This window comes from Sceloporus undulatus, chromosome 1 (assembly GCF_019175285.1).
Source record: "Sceloporus undulatus isolate JIND9_A2432 ecotype Alabama chromosome 1, SceUnd_v1.1, whole genome shotgun sequence".
Lineage (NCBI taxonomy): Eukaryota > Metazoa > Chordata > Lepidosauria > Squamata > Phrynosomatidae > Sceloporus > Sceloporus undulatus.
In genome coordinates this window covers 125,256,128-125,272,960 of record NC_056522.1, presented here as the reverse complement: position 1 = coordinate 125,272,960, position 16,833 = coordinate 125,256,128, and the positions used below count along the sequence as shown (strand labels likewise).

The 16,833-nt window shown below is 40.6% G+C and overlaps 1 protein-coding gene across 7 annotated transcripts in view; it reads left to right on the top strand.

Moving 5' to 3' along the window:
* MYO6 (myosin VI) overlaps positions 1 to 16,833 on the top strand; it is a 125,990-nt gene that overhangs the window by 48,726 nt on the left and 60,431 nt on the right. For 6 of the 7 annotated variants that reach the window (XM_042439856.1, XM_042439850.1, XM_042439835.1 and 3 more), the window contains 4 exons: positions 714 to 809; positions 3,802 to 3,975; positions 6,773 to 6,811; positions 8,867 to 8,960. In XM_042439856.1, coding sequence (XP_042295790.1) covers positions 714 to 809; positions 3,802 to 3,975; positions 6,773 to 6,811; positions 8,867 to 8,960 — 403 coding nt within the window. Of the gene's footprint in view, positions 1 to 713; positions 810 to 3,801; positions 3,976 to 5,319; positions 5,394 to 6,772; positions 6,812 to 8,866; positions 8,961 to 16,833 lie in introns of those variants that run through there. The other variant, XM_042439861.1, reaches the window with a different exon arrangement.

Below are 16,833 nucleotides of genomic sequence, written 5' to 3'. Positions count from 1 at the left end.
GGGAGATTGCAGAAGTGACTGTGAAAAATTAATTTGCCTGACTTCATGGGAAAAGCAACAACTTTTCACATTCTTATTAACATGCTGCTGCCATTATGAAGCCACATACCCAAGAGGAGGCCCAACTATGGAGAAGAGAGAGGTGGTGGCTTCAGGAAATAGTTGCTGGAAAGCTAGTGTGAAGACTTCCTTACCATCTCAGGTGTGTGGGAGGATGCAGTCCCATCACCAGTCCCATCTACTCTAAAATGTTTTCATGGTTTTAACTGTTTTAACTTTTTAAACTTGTTTCAATTTATTAAGGTGTCTAATATTTTTTTTGTCTACTTAAATTATCTGTCTTATTTTAATTTTTTTTCATTTGTATTCTACCCAGAAATCTTGTGATATAGGGCAGTACAGAAATATTTTATATAAAAATGGAAATAATAAGATGAATGTTGATCATTATAGCTGAGGGATACTGGGAGCTGTAATAGAAATAAAATAAAAGAAATGTTCCATGTCCTGATAGTGGCAGTGTGGAGCTGAGATCAGAAGATGCCAAAATGTTCTACCAAAGTCAATCTACCAAAGTCAATCTACACTACACTTGCATGTTAAATATTCTGTATTAAGCTATGTGATTCATAAGAAATAGTAGCTTTTGATTACCTGCTCTATTTGCAGGCTTTCTTTATTTGCAGAATTTCAAGCTGTCTTCTACCTTTCAGATACCCAGGAAGTCTAAACTGGCTGTTCACAGAAATATCCGAGATGATGAGGGTTTTATTGTCAGACATTTTGCTGGAGCAGTATGCTATGAGACGGTAAATGAGACATGATTTTCTTTGTACAAGTTCTGTATTGATTTTTAAATAGTAAACTTAAATGGTAGATTATTGTTGGCATAGCTGAGCAGATAAAGTATATTTACCTACATACTGAAAGTGCACGGATTATTATGTTTTTATAATACTTATTGCTGCATTGATTTTACTGAACAATATTGTACACTCTTATTTTAACACTTTTATCTTATTCTTCCTTTTTCCTGAGCAACCATCATTTGTTAAAACAAAAGTTCATTCAAATATTAACAACAAAGGCAGTAGCTCTTCTCTGGAAATGAATTCAAGTATTAAGATGTCAAGTGTTACAGCTCAAAGCAAGTAAAACCTTAAAGCCTTATGAAACCAAAGGCTTCTTTTATTTTCAGATCGGGTATTGCTCATGACAAATCAGGGTACCACCACAGAGAAGGTCCTGTTCTCTTTGGATTCCAATCTCTTCTTAACTAGATAATTTGAGTGCTGAATATGTTCTGCTGGAAAAGGGCCTTCTCTAGCAGCATTTTTCTGAGAGTAAGTCGTATTTTCTGAGGAAATTATTTACTTTGTAAAGTCAAGTAACATTTGGTTCTGGTTTATTAATTGAATGGGCCAGTGAGAAATCTTGGCCTGCTTGGCCTAGCCAATAAACACAGAACGTCTAATTATCAACCCAGTGAAATTCTACAGTACTTTTTGGCAAAATGAGAGCATGTTCTTTACCTAGTGGTTTGGTGGTGACCTTGTGGTTCAGCCATGAAGGCTATGACTTTGAGGAGATCACCATGTTCATTAAAATACGTACTTCTTACTTACTTTTTGAAATACCCTGCTTTTGTTCACTATGAGCAATTCCTTTTCTGTTTCTGGCTGTAACAGGAAGAGCAATACACTGAGGAACTGAATTCCAAACTTATGGTTTTCTGCTGTTCCATGAAAGAGGGCATTTTATGGTACTACTTTAGGGAACAAGAATCTCCTAACTCCTCAGACTTTTTAATATAATAATAATAATAATAATAATAATAATAATAATTTGCAACCTGATAAAAACATACAATACAATCATAAAATACAGTCGAAAAATCCAACAAACAGTTCAGTAAATACATCAGTGGTTATTTACAGAGAGTTGTCATCGCAGATAGAAGGTAGTGTCTTAATCAGATTCAGAGGGATATGCCCACCAGAAGAGCTCCGTCTTGACTGCCTTCTTAAAGGCGTCTCACTTCGAATCGATATCTCCCGCTTCTCCCTTCGAATCGAAGCGGGATTACAGCAGTAAAAACATCATAAAATACATAGACAATACAAAATACATCAATCAAAAATAAAAAGGAAGGAATTGTTACAGTATTGCTCACAGTCGTAGAAATCGAATCATCATATTCAGATGTTCAAAATCAATTAGAGGAGATCCGTTGGATAGGCCCACTGGAAGAGATCCATCTTCAATGCCCTCTTGAAGGCTTCCAAAGAAGGCATAAGACGAATCTCTTCCAGTAAGTTGTTCCAAAGTCTAGGGGCCATCGCAGAAAACATTCTACAAGAGGTGGTTTTCAACCTGGTTTTGGGATGTTCTAATATTTTTGTGCCAGATGTTCTGAGAGTGTGGGGCGGATTATGTAGGGAGAAGCGTTCCCTTAAGTAACTCGGGCCCAGGCCATGTAGGGCTTTATAGGTAATAATCGACACTTTGTATTGCACCCGGAAGCTAATCGGCAGCCAATGTAGAGATTTCAATACCGGTGTAATATGCTCTGATCTCGGTGTCCTAGTGATCAGTCTGGCCACAGCGTTCTGAATCATTTGGAGCTTCCAAACTTGGTACAAAGGTAGAGCACGTTACAGAAATCTAAATGAGAGGTTACCAGTGCATGTACAGTCAGCCCATGCCTTACGCAGGGGATCCCTTCTGTGTAAGGCGAATTCCGCCTATGCTCAAGCCCCATGGGGCGCCATAGGTGCATGCGCCCATTCAAGACCGCGTATAGCATAGGCGCACTGTACTACTGTTTCAAGGTCCCCCTGAGCCAGTAGGGACGCAGTTGGTGTATCAGCCGAAGCTGGCACCAAGCACTCCTGGCTATCGCCTCCATCTGAGATGTCAACTGTAGTGACGAGTCCAGGAGTACTCCCAAACTGCGAACTTCATTCTTCAGGGGAAGTGTGACCCCATCAAGGATGGGTTGGAAAATCTCCTTCCCTGGACCAGGGGCACCTATCACGAGCACCTCCGTTTTTTCTGGATTCAGCTTGAGTTTGTTTTCCCTCATCCAGCCCATTACAGACTCAAGGCAGGCATTCTGAGGAGAGATGTCATCCTTAGTCACTGCAGCAGTCGGAGACATAGAGAAATAAATTTGGGTGTCATCGGCATATTGATAACACCGCGCCCCATGTCTCCGGATGATCTCTCCCAGCGGCTTCGTGTAAATGTTATGATATGATATGATCAAATCCTTGTGTGTAGACCCATTAGAGGTGGGTTAAACATGATGAAGGAAGTCCAGAGGTAGTCATCAGGTGATCTGAAAGCATAAGACTATAGAATCCCTGATTTAGTGGGCTGTTCTGTTATGTTCATCTGCTGTTCCCTATTTCTATTATAGTGAGCAACATTGCAAAGATTAATTTTATATTCATTTGTCACTGGGTTGTGTTATGCACTGCATAACATGACTAAATAAAATGAATTCAGTGCAAATGAGATTATTGAGATGTTGGGGTTATCCTATGTCTGAATTAAGGCAAGGTTTGTATGTTATTGGGATAGTTTATACATTTGTATGTTAGGTTTTTGTGAGCTCTAACCGTATTCTTGAAAACTCAGTGAATTTATTAACTCTCTTGTCAAAAGCATTGCATTTGACATGAAAGAGAGGTTTTAGTTTAGTGTCTATTCACACATGCAAGTTACTACTCATTCAAATGGTGGGGCAGCTGTGTGTGAGTTCCTCCCCTTCCTTAACTGATGTGTTATTTTCCTCAGACCCAGTTTGTCGAGAAGAACAATGATGCTCTGCATATGTCTCTGGAGTCCCTTATATGTGAATCCAAAGATAAATTTGTCCGGCAGCTGTTTGAATCTAACACTAATAACAACAAGGACCATAAGCAAAAAGCAGGAAAACTCAGTTTCATCAGTGTGGGAAACAAATTCAAGGTATGAGCATGGAGAACTTAACAGTTTTACACAATTGCTTTCCTCCTTTTTATATGAAAACAGTGGGATTGTAAAGATAGAAATTAATGTAATGTGTTTGCTTTCATGTCTCCCTCTTGCCAGACCCCCACACTTAAACATATTTACTTAAAATAAACTCTCACTGATTACACCAAGCAGTGATACCTTTTGTGATCAACCAAAATGCACAATATACTTGCTACAAAGCTTGTTTCGGAGCTCCACTGGCTTCTTCATCAGGCAAGATGTTACATACCAAAAAGAAGAAAAATTAGAGATGTTAGTAAGGTGTCTGCATTTTGTTGTTTCTTTCCTTTGTTAAGATGGTATGGGGAGGGTATCTTTAGTAGGTTGGCCCCTCCTCTTCTGGCTGATTGCAGTGATTACAATGAGACTTACATTTTTCGTCTCAAGGTTCCAAATTGTAGCAATAAACAACTTTGTGATTGGGATGGTGTAGCTCATGTATTCTGAATTTTATGGTATTGAAGGTGCCTATTCCTTGATACTGAAGCACCTTTCCTCTATGCCATGCATGATACCAGGGATTGGAGCCCTGTTCTTCCAGGGCATTCCTCCTTTTTATCTGTGTTCCAGCTTCAGATAAGTTTCTGAGATCTCTAGATAACTGCCTTTCTGATTTTCTGATTCTGATTCACCACTATCCCTTTTGTCTTCTTTTATGCCTATGCACAATTTGAGCAGTGTTTCCTCCACTTTTTAAACAGTATTTTAAATATTTTTGGTAGGCCTTCTTTGTGGTCTTTTCTGTCACACACTTACACTTGTGCAGCACATTTCCACTGCCTTCTTGTCATGCACCTTAGTCTTGGGCTGTAGCAGACAAAATTGTCATCAGTCATGAATGTTTGGCATGTCACACTAGGACTGAATAGCTGTACAACAATAATCTATATTGGTTAATATCTAAAAGACAGAATCTGTATTAAACAGAGATACTGAAGTAGTTTTATTTATACTTCAGCCAAATGGGAATATTTTAAGTTCAAAAGCTTTATTTTTTAAAAAACTGAGCTCCTCAGTTGATGAGCTGTGCATGTTCCACTGAGACAGTACTGTTGGTATCTGTGAATCTAAAACATTATCATTTTGTTCTAATTCAGTATCACTGTTTTTGATCAAAACAAACTTTCCTTGAGTTCTGGGTAGCCCCGTTCTCTTTTCTTCCTAACCAACTACAGTATCTGATACTTTTCCTAATTTTTTTCCTTTTGTACTTAGCTTTAAAACTGACCTCTGTGCCTTCTGCTCTTCATATGTTAAGCCTTCTCTGTTTTTCTGCTTCCTTTCCCCATTCATCAGTTTTTATTTTAGTTGGCTTTTACCAGCTCAGGATGGCTGGAGGGAGCTATAGGGAAGTTGAGAGGAAAAGCAGGCAAAGGCAAAACCAAGGGCTGCAGGTAAACCTTTGTGGACTCATTATTTATCGAACTGCTGTTATGTTCAGTCAGACCTCTTTATTTCCAATTTATCAGTTCTGCTTTGTGTAGCATTGAGAAAATATTTCTATTCTACAGCAGGGCTTTTATTTCTGTACTGATTTCTCCCCCATCAATCCATGTATTAAGTAGCATGAATAAGTCTTTTCAGAGGATTTAGGAAAGGCCATAGTTCCATGGCAGAGTACCTGCCTTGCATGTGAAATGGTCCTGGGTTCAATTTCTGGCATCTCCAAGAAGGGCTAGGTAAGGGTCATATTTGAAAACATGAAGAGGGACTGATGGTCCATGAAGACAGTAGTAAGCTAGCTGGACCAGTTCTTCATGGTCATTGGGAGATATTAATGTGGAGAAGCTCAGTCACTTCAACAAGGTCTGCCTGTCTGAGGCCTAGTCTAGATAGATAGCTGTCCATATGGCAGAATAGTTCCTGGATTGTAGAACTTCAGGCTGTGCAGACAAACAGTCAAACATTTGAATTCCTTCATGGTGGTGGTGAAGACCTCCCTGTGTATAGAAAAAGATATATATTTACAGCATTCACTAGGTTTTCTCTACTATTGATCATGCTAGCCACAGACTTTAAAATTTAACATAAGGTGCAATAAACAATCATTGAGAAAAAGCTAATTTGTTAAAACCTCCCATTTACAAAATCTAGAATTGACAGCAAAACTACTAAAATCTCAGTTCTTCTCAAATGACTGGTTGGATAAATAAATTTTAGTCTTCTAAAGCCCACTCTAGTGTAGGTCTTCTCCCTGCACCCATATATTTCCCCAACTGTAGCTTTGTCATGTGATGAACTTTCTGGTTCTGTCCATACTAGGCCTTAGCTTTCACATGCACAGCTTTCTTCCTAGCACCCACATTATTTAGTAGTTCAATTGTATCCCATTGTAATCCCACGTTTTCTAGTCTAGAGAGCCATTTTTATCTTCACAACCAGGCAAAGTTAGGTTGAAAGGCAGTAACTAGCCCAAAGTCACTGAGCTTCATGGCTGAGTAGAGATATCAACCTGGTCCTAGTCCAACATGCTGACCATTGCACCGTGTTGTGTTTCACTGCCAGTACTACATCAAGGCAGTTGTTGTCTCTTTGTTGGCAGGGTTGTTTAGCCAAAAGCAGTAAGCAAAGCTGTTGGCATTCCTGAGGCAGTTCAGACCCTCCATGCATGTTTGTCTTTACACCTCCCTTTAAGAAACTGCTTGTGTGTTGAGAGAGCTTGTACTCAGTGATGCATGTGAACAGTAATGTGTCCTGCTGTGTACATAATTTGGAGTTCTTATTGATACATATACTTTTGCTTTTACAGACTCAGCTAAACCTGCTACTGGAAAAGCTCCGTAGTACTGTAAGTAAATATTACTAATGCTTCTGTGCTTTCTGTGGTGAACTCTCATTTATCTGTATTTCAGCTCTAAATCTGTTATAACTTTCAAGTAGCTTACTGCAGGAACAATGTTTTGCAGATTTCATGTTGTAGGAAGATGAGTTGCTCTTTGCTATAACATGGAGGCTCCATGATCCATGTTGATTATTTAGTTTGTTATAGATAAATTTAGACTCAACACTTAAAAAAACCAGAATAACCTCTTTGTGCATCAGTTGTACCATTTTGGCTGGGGAGCAGTAGCCTCCTGAATGTACTGGATTTTCTCTGTCACGCAAACCCTTTTTCAAAGGGCTTGTTTCTCCTTTAAAATACAGTGGTCTCTCCAGATTTGCAGGTTTTGGATCTCTGAATTTGACCATCCCCAGATTGCTACGCTCCATATTATTCGATGGTGGTGATGTAAACACAGACACACTGAAGCATGGGCATTCATGTTGCAACCACTGAATAAAATGGAGCTTAATTGTCCACTTTTTTGGCATCTTGGGTGGGGGGTGGTGCTTGAACCATATTCCTTAGAGCTGAAAGGTCCAAAGGTGCTTGAGACAGAAAAGTCCACAAACAGCTTTCCTCACCCGTTTCCTAAACAACTAACAAAATAAACTCAAAACGTGATACCATCCGACAACATCTCAAAACCCTGCTGCCTGAGGTGGCTGCTTCACTTTACTTCATGGTAAGCCTGGCCCTTATTTTGACTCCCAGATTCTCCATATATTAATTGAAGAATTTTCTACAGTTGCCAGCTGAGTTAATTTATGTGAGCAGATAAGTCATTCAGTGGATGTGGAGAGGTGGACAGTTCAGTTCAGTTCATAGACCAGCACAGGTAAAAAGGAGAGATGGACAAGTCCTTCATTTCGTAATATCCTCAAGATGTGCAAACTTAAATCCCCACTTTGGCCTACCATATGCTGCTGCAAAAGGGAGCCACATTTTTCTATCAGCAGTGTTGGTGGAAAAACATGTGTGACAATCCCTTCATTGGCTGACTTCTCCCAAAGTGGGAAACACGGTCACATTTCTCCATTCTGCCACAATAAGGGAATGTGGTGGCAAAGGTAACCTCTTCTTTTTGGAAAGGGAGTGGTTGCATTAGGTAAACCGGCAAGACATTGGTTGTGTGTGTGTGTGTGTGAGAGAGAGAGAGAGGGAAGTGGCCATGCCCTAGCGCTCCAGGTTCTCTGCTGGGCTTGGAATAATAGATAGTTCAGAGTGACCTATTGCCTTTTCAATCACTGACCCAAAGTGGCTTGATTAAAGCAACCACTTCAAGTGTATCTGAAACAGCACAGACAGTTCGGCTGAATGCTTCTCTAATAACTATGAGCAAATGCAGTGAAATAACAAGCTCTGGTTTTAAGCATTTATCTGTCTCTTTTTCTTAGATATAATGTGCACTTCAAAATCAGATGGAAACTTAGCAAGTGGAAAACTGATATTCTAGAGGAGGAATAAATGTTTTTCAGAATTTTGGATTGTATTTTGACAAAGTTATTCTGTTATTGCAGCTTGGTTTGCTTTTTCTTTTCATTTAGTTCATAAGGATGTTTGGAATAAGTGTGTAAGAGTTTCTGGCTCGTAAACTCTACATCATTATAAGCCAATTTGAGAACCCTTCAGAGAGTCATTTCACCCAGACTTTTCAGTTCATGTTTTTATTAAATGTAACCTTGATAAATGAATGATTATTGGCTTTTTTGGATGCTACTTCATGGCTTCTGAAATTTTACCAGCTCATCACAAACTGCTTTTTTGATAACATATGTCAAGATTGCAGGGCTTTGACTAGAAAGGTTTTGGGTTGTTGTTGTTGTTTTAAAAAAAACTGTCTCTCTTCCTTTGGTGGACATTTAATGAATTTAATAGACAGCTTGAGCCTCAAAGCTCTGTTGCCAGCACAATGAATGGATAAGAAGAGAGAAGAGGCTGAAGCTTAAGAATCTATAGTTTTACTTTCAAGTGATTCACAGATATTTTTATGATGATGTCAATCTGTTGTTTTTCCAATAGGGGTCTAGCTTTATTCGCTGTATCAAGCCTAATTTAAAGATGACAAGTCACCATTTTGAAGGTGCCCAGATCCTCTCTCAGCTCCAGTGTTCAGGTAATATGGTATGTCTTACTCAGAGATCAAATTGCACTATTATCCTGGGCATGAAAGGATTCATGCAGAGTTGAAGGAACAGTGCTATCAAGAAGCATTCATTGTTTAGAAAAATATGATTATTTTTAAACATTTTTTTCAATGGTCTTGTCAATGCTGTGAGATTACTGTGCATAGCAATAAGCAGCAGCCTGTACTGAATCTTTGTTAACAGAATTTTGAATGGATGGAAGCCACTTAAATTTATTTCAAGGTTTAAAGAGAGAGAGAGAGAGAGAGCTTGGCATTCTGTGTGCTTCAGAAATTAGTGTCTGCAGTGAAAATGAAATTTAAATGCCAGCTTCTGAACATAAATGCATTATCTAATTAAAAAGGGACCCATCAAACAATCACCACTGGAGATCTTTTTAAATCTTCTAATACTGTCTTCCCCACCTTTGCTAATACTGTATTCTGCTTTAATTATTGCACAGTGGCTACCATATTATCTGTCTGCCTTGCAGTAGCATCATTATGCCATCACTTCGTAAAAAGTACTGATCAAACTGATGTTTTGAAAATTTTGTAGATGTTCATCTTGATTCCACCAAAAGAAAGATAGCATACTTATATTGCTGGGGTGAGCAACTGTAGGAGGCTAGGAGGCTGCATTAGTCCCTCAGGAAGCCTTGGAGGACTGCATTCCACAGCACAATCTCATATAAAAAATTTTTTTGCTCAGGCTGCCCTATGCAGGGAACTGGACAGGGTGTGTATGTTCCTGTTGGTCCTGCTAGATCTCTCAGTGGCCTTTGATATCATTGACCATAGTATACTTCTGTGCCGCCTTTGTGGGAGGGGACTTGGGGCCACTGCTATGCAGTAGTTCTGGTCTTTCTTGGAGGGGCAGACCCAGAAATTAATTCATGGACTCCTGTTGATTCCTTGGTCGCTGGCCTGTGGGGTCCCACAGGGTTCTGTGTTGTCCCCCATGTTGTTTAACAGCAACGCTGTTGAAAACGCTGGGAGAGGTCATCAGTATGCGGATGACACCCAACTCTATCTCTTCTTTCCATTTGATTCCAAAAAAGCTTTCTCTGCGCTGAACCAGCGTCTGCGATCAGAAATGGACTGGATGAGGGCAAACTAATTGAAGCTTAATCCAGACAAGACAGAGTTACTCCTGGTCAGTTGTAGGGCAGATCAGGGAATTGGGGCTTTTCCTGAGCTGGATGGGGTTACATTCCCCTGAAATCTCAAGCTTGCAGCTTGGATGTGCTGCTGGACTCCACTCTGAGCTTGAATGTCCACTGCCAGGTTTCAGCAGTGGCCAGGAGAGCACAGTTAAAACTAGTATGTCAGCTGCGCCCATTCCTTTAGACATCAGATCTGGCTACGGTGACACATGCTTTGGTTACATCCTGCTTGGACTACTGTAACACACACTATGTGGGGCTGCCTTTGGAAACAGTTCAGAAACATCACTGGGTCCAGAACACCACAGTTAGAATGCTGACCAGAGCCAGTTATAGGGAGCATATAACTCTTGTATTGAAACAGCTTCGCAATTCAAAGTGCTGGTCATGACCTATAATGCCCTACATGGCTTAGGTCCAGACTATTTGAGAGACCGTATCTCCCCATATGAACCTCCCTTCCATGGGAGGCTAGGCTGGCCCCCTCGCTGCTGGCCTTTCGCTGGCAAGCAAAAACATTTTTATTCCAACAAGCTTTTTGAAATCATGCAGGCCTGATTTTATTGTGGGGGGTTAGTTTAGATTATTTTTTAATCTTTGTATGTTTTACATTTTGCATGTTTAATTTTTTTTAATTGTTTTTAAAAATGTTGTTTTAATGTGTTTTTATATTGTGAGCCACCTTGGGAGAAAAGTGGGTATAAATACCAATAATAATAATAATAATAATAATGCATATCGGGCATTTTCATTCCCTTTGGCATTTTAGGGCCTCAGAGGCATTTTTTAAGCAATGGGAAGTGAAGTGAATAGAAGTCACTTCCTTTTCACTTGCTGGATTAAACTGGCTGGGGCAGGGGAATGGAGTAGCAATGCTTCCATACTCCCTAGGGAACATTTGGGGGCATTTTTTTTAACCCTGTCACAAAAATAGCTTTGGGGGCCACATGCAGCCTGTTGGCTATACTTTGCCTACCCTGATGTAATGGTTAATTTGAATTGGATATTCCAGTGCTACTCAAACTTTTAACCCATGGGGCCCCCTTTATATCTACACTTGTTCTTAGCCAAAAGGCCAAGAAGCAATATCAACAGACAGATGTCGTGCCCTCCCACTCGATGTAGTATATGAATTAAAGTATTTTGTTTATTTAATTTGTATACATATTTTCATTCACACATTCGTGTGTATTCATATTTTAACATTTTATAGGGAAATAACATTGTTCAAATTAGAACAGTTTTATTTGAGTAAATTCAATATTTAACTGAAAACGTGCAAATTTTATCACTTAAAAAAGTTTAGGGAGTCTTGCACTCCCGTTGAGCAACTCTCACGCCCTCCCTGGGGGCCTTGCCCCACCCTTTGAGAAAACTCGAGTAATCTAAGATGCCTGTACAATTTATGAAGTCTTTAGTGGTATGTTGGTATTTCATGGACCCAGAGAAATGGCCATTGTTTGTAGAGTGGCACTATAGTGTAATAGAGAGGTAGGCATTGCAGGTCTTGCTTGATTTGTTCAGGTTCCTCCATAGCACCTTTAAAAAAGAAAGTGATATTGATTTTACCATTGTCTCTTCTCTGCCTCCTGCTGGGTGATCTGTGTCAGGAATCTTAGAGGCTGTATTGATATAAGAGTGGACTGCAGTAAACTCTAGTTTACTATGATTCATATGAAACTGTTTTCAAGGCACGTTCCCAAGATAGTCATTCCTGAAACAAAATCAAGGGTATACGTATCCTGTATGCTCCATTGCCAATTATTTTTTGGAAGGGGGGAAAATACAGTTGGCCCTTCTCATACACTGATTTTTTTATACGTGGATTCAAGCATACAAAGTTTGAAAATGTTCAAAAAAAGTATAAATTTCAAATATCAAACCTTGATTTTCCATTTTTATAAGGGACACCATTTTGCTATGTCACTTTATTTAATGGGACTTGAGCATACACAGATTTTGTTATACACGGGGGATCTTGGAACCAAACCCCAGCGTATAACAAGGGTCCACTGTAATGCTAAAACTAGTGATGGACTTTTCTTTTCTGTGTGTTTTTCCTTCTATTTGAAAGGAGTACTGTTTGTTTCCAGCAGCACTCATCTGCCAGTGGAACAGACAACACTGGCAGGACAGATTTTCCCTTCCACCTACAATCCCTTCAGAATTCCCAAAATCTGCATCATCTCTGTTGACTTTCAGTAGGATTTACTCCCAGATACTCGTATATACCAGAGGCGTGCTACTATGGGAGTCTAGGGAGTTACAACATAGAGAGCCAGAGTGGTGTGGTGGTTTGGGTATTGGACTAGGACTCTGGAGACCAGGATTCAAATCCTCACTTGGCCATGAAACCCACTGGTGACCTTGGGTAAGCGACACTCTCAGTTTCCAGGGAAGGCAATGACAAACCCCTTCTGATGAAACTTACCAAGAAAATCCCGTCATAGGTTCACCAAAAGTTGGAAACAACTTGAAGGCAGACGATGACAACAGCAGGAGGTTGCATTAACCTGCAGGAGTAGTTTGGGGACTGCTGCTCCCACTACACACCCACTACAATAAAAAAAATTGCCCCCAAATGCTCTGCAACTCTCTCTAGGGGGTGTTACAGCATTTGGGGGCATGGTTATAGTTTCTCTGGGCCATTCCCAAAACAGGAAATTACTTCTGGTCACGTCTTGTGCCCCCCATGTCTCCTAATGGGCATTTGATGGATTTTTTTTTTTTTTTTTTTTTTTGCAGGGATAAGGTCTGGGTACATCTCCCCAGGGTCTCACAAAAATGGCCCTTGGAGACTGCATGCAACCCACAGTCATCCAACTCTAGTATGTAGGATTGCATCCTCACAGTCCAGTTTTAAGTAGGGTCAGGAAAGAATGAAATTGTAGACCTATTGCCTCATCTCAAGCCCTGCTATGTTAGAAGACAGAAAGGGTGATTCTGTTGGGCATTCCAGATCAAGAGATTCTTAATTTAATTCTTCCCAAAGCAGGAAGCAATGGAGGTGGATGTTCCTTAACTCCATCCCTAGTGCCCAGCTTAAAAATGTTAGTATTAGTACGAACACACCCCTAAGAGCTCTTCTCTGTTGGCAGGACCTGTCCTCCAGGACATCCAGACCTCATTCAGCTAGTGTGTCAAATGTGGGAATTGCTTTGTCCATCTGGTGTTCTCACCAGTCTTTACATCAGATGACTTTCTTACAAGCATATGCCATTTAAAAATGGCAGCCATGTAGACAACAAATGAAGATTCAGATAGATATCAGAAAATCTGGGTCACAGCACCACTTTGGCATCAGAGACTTTAATTTGTTCTGAAATGAGGCTTATTTCCTGTTGTCAGTAGCTGCCACCTTGGCTTGTCCCTTAATTTCCTGCTAATTTTAGCATATTGGTTGGCCCTGAGGCTTTAAGCATCTGGTTCTTTTTGGCAAATGCCCCTAATGCTTGTCATGTCAAGTTACATTTGGAGTTTAATTTAGCAACGCTTAACAACTTTGCTTTAATTAGGATTCTATTGACACCATTTTTGGCTGATAATCTGAAATCTGATTGCTCTTGGCAATATTGCAAAAGAGATGGGAGAAGTAATGAAGCTCCTTATTTTTGTGTTACTCATGAGTCATGGTTGTGTTTTACAGTCCTCTGTTTTTATCTACTGGATGGGAAACATGTTTAAAAGGATAGAGAAAACCTTAAAGTTTTAAAATGCTAAAAGTAAAAACCTTATTAATATTGGGAGTGTCTGTGAGAGAGAGGGAGGGAGAAAATAAAATAATGTGAATGTCTACAAGAATATGTATAGCAATGTGTGACATAACTTTTGTTTCCCTCCTCCCAAAAGAACTGTTGACTGCACATTTTATATTTATTTATGCTTTCTCCTACAAATTTGCATTTCAAAACTTGAAGTATAAAAATCTAAATAGTAGTAATATAGTGCATAGCACATTGAGTAAGAATCTTCAGTGTATTTTTGAAAAATAAATAAATAAATAAATAGGATTATACTGATACTCAGTGCATACATGTGCCAACGTGTACACACTCCTTATTAAACGTTAGTCTAAAGGGAACTCTAGCAGGAAAAAGGTAATTTAATTTGATATGTCACTTAGGAAGCTAAGGAAGTATTTGGTTATTTGGTATCTGTTTAACTTTCTTCCTGACCCAAGCACTCCAGACATAACCTCCTGGTGACAGTTTTTGCCAAGATCTGGTTGAATGCTGATGGAGTAGAAAACAGAATCATAATGCAGGAACACAACTGTTTGCGTTTGTGCATGCACCAATACCAATTTGAAATAATAATAATAATAATAATAATAATAATAATAATAATAATAATAGGATTTATTTATATGCCGCCCAATCCCTGGGGATCTAGGCGGCTTACAACAGAGGGGATAATAGATGGTTCCCTGCCCTCATGCTTACAATCTAAAAAGACACGACACAAAAGGAGAAGGGAATGGTGGGGGAGGAGGGAATCAGGTCCAGCATTCTTCTCTCCCTCTGAGGCCTGGACCAAGGCAGATGGACTGGAGGGAGGGCTCTTTTTCTTAATTGAGGCCGGGCCCGAAGGCATTGGGCCTGTCCTTTCGCTCCCTCCCAGGCCAGAAGATGACAGTTGGAAGGAGGGAGGGGAGGGCTCTCCCTCTTCAGGCCCGATGGTGTTGGGCCTGTCCCAGTGTTGCCAATTTCGCGACTTTCACACAAAAACGGGGACTTTTCAGAGCTTTTCGTGTGATTTTCGTGCCTGGCTCTATATCAGTGCATTTTCCGTGACTTTGGCCCTTTCAGCTCCAGCCTGAGACGGCTGCAGAGCAACCAACCCTTTGGAGTGTAACAGTTTTCAGCCAATCAGAGAGAGGGCTGGAGAAAAAACTCTCTCTCTTCTTTCTCTCTCTCTCAATGACTCCCTCTGAGAGCGAGGACAGAGCAAGAGCAAACCAACCAACCAACCAACTGTTTGGAGGAACCACACTAACAGTTTTCAGCCAATCAGAGAGAGGACAGTGATTCCCCCCCCCCCCCACCCAGGCAGTCTCAGGCTCCAGGGGAAAGCAAAGTGGCTGCTGTGTGATCATGTGAATGTGATGTCCCTGAGAGTGTGTGTGTGTGTGTGTGTTAGTGATTAAATATGCCTCTGAGCATGGGCAGAGCACCTGGTAAGTTGGCATCCCTGCCCTGTCTTCCAAGAATTTTGTTTTGTGGCTCTCTTTTCGTTCTCTTTTCCATTGCCATCCATACTGCAGAAATAATCCAGTTTGGCACTGCTTCTAACTGCAAGGCTCCCTGCGATGATGGGATTCTGGGCACAACAAACCACCAAGCCCAGAATTTCAAGCATGGAGCCCTGGCTGCTGGTAAAAGCAGTGTCTCAACATGTCACAACAAACTACAATTCCCAGGATTCCCTGGTTTGACAAGGGAATTGCCTCCACGCTTCCAGATCACAGCCCAGAGAATGAGTCTATAGGATATCAGTGTTGCCAATTTAAGTCCACTTCTTCAGCTGCATTTGGATTTAATAATAATAATAATAGTAATAATGGTGATGATGATAGAGAGATCTTGTAGCACCTTTGAGTCTCACTGAAAGAAAAGTTGGCAGCATGAGCTTTCCTAGACTTAAGCGTACTTCTTCAGATGCATGGGAACTGTAGTTCATTGTGGCACCAGAGCTCTTTCTCACAAAACTACAATTCCCAGGGTTCCCTAGCACTGAGCCAGGGCAGTTAAAGCGGTCTCAAACTGGATTATTTCTGCAGCATGGATTGAACCTTGAGCATTTTTAATAACGAAGGTCCAAAACACTGCAGAAATAATCCAGTTTGGGACGGCTTTAACTCTCCTGGCTCAGTGCTAGGGAATCCTGGGAATTGTAGTTTGTTGTGGCACCAGAGCTCTTTCTGATAGAGAAGGCTCAATGTCTCACAAAACTGCACTTCCCAGGGTTCCCTAGCACTGAGCCAGGGCAGCTAAAGCAGTCTCAAACTGGATTATTTCTGCAGTGTGTCTTGGACCCAACTCAGGCTGCATCTTCACTCCAGACGCCAGAGACAATTCCCAGGATTCCATAGCACTGAGCCAGGGCACCTAAAGTGGTCTTGAACTGGTTTATTTCTGCAGTGTGTCTTGGACCTAACTCAGGCTGCATCTTCACTCCAGAGACAACCCAGTTTCATACCGTTTTTACTGCCATGGCCCAGTGCTATGAAATCCTGGGAATTGTAGTTTGTTGTCACACCAGAGTTTGCTGAGAGTGAAGGTTAAATGTCTCTGAAAACTAGAATTCCCAGGATTCCCTAGCACTGAGCCATGGCAATTAAAAGGGTTTCAAACTGGATTTATTTCTGCAGTGCGGTTGCAGCCGAACATATTTCTATTTGGCACAAAGCTTCCTGAACCCCCTTCATGTAAAAATAAATATCTTAAAAGGACTGAAAGATTCTTTGTTTGGTTCAATGGTGATTTTGAGAGTTGAAATAAGTTACAATTATTTTTATTCAATTATGTTTACGTTTATTTGCAAAACATCCGCCATTTTAACATTATGGGAATTTTCTGGGAATTGTGACTGAATATTCCGTGTGATCTGGGGGGGATTCAGCGGGTTTGGGACAAACATTTTCGGGAATTATCTTCGAGGCTTGTTGGCAACACTGGCCTGTCCTTTCACTCCCTCCC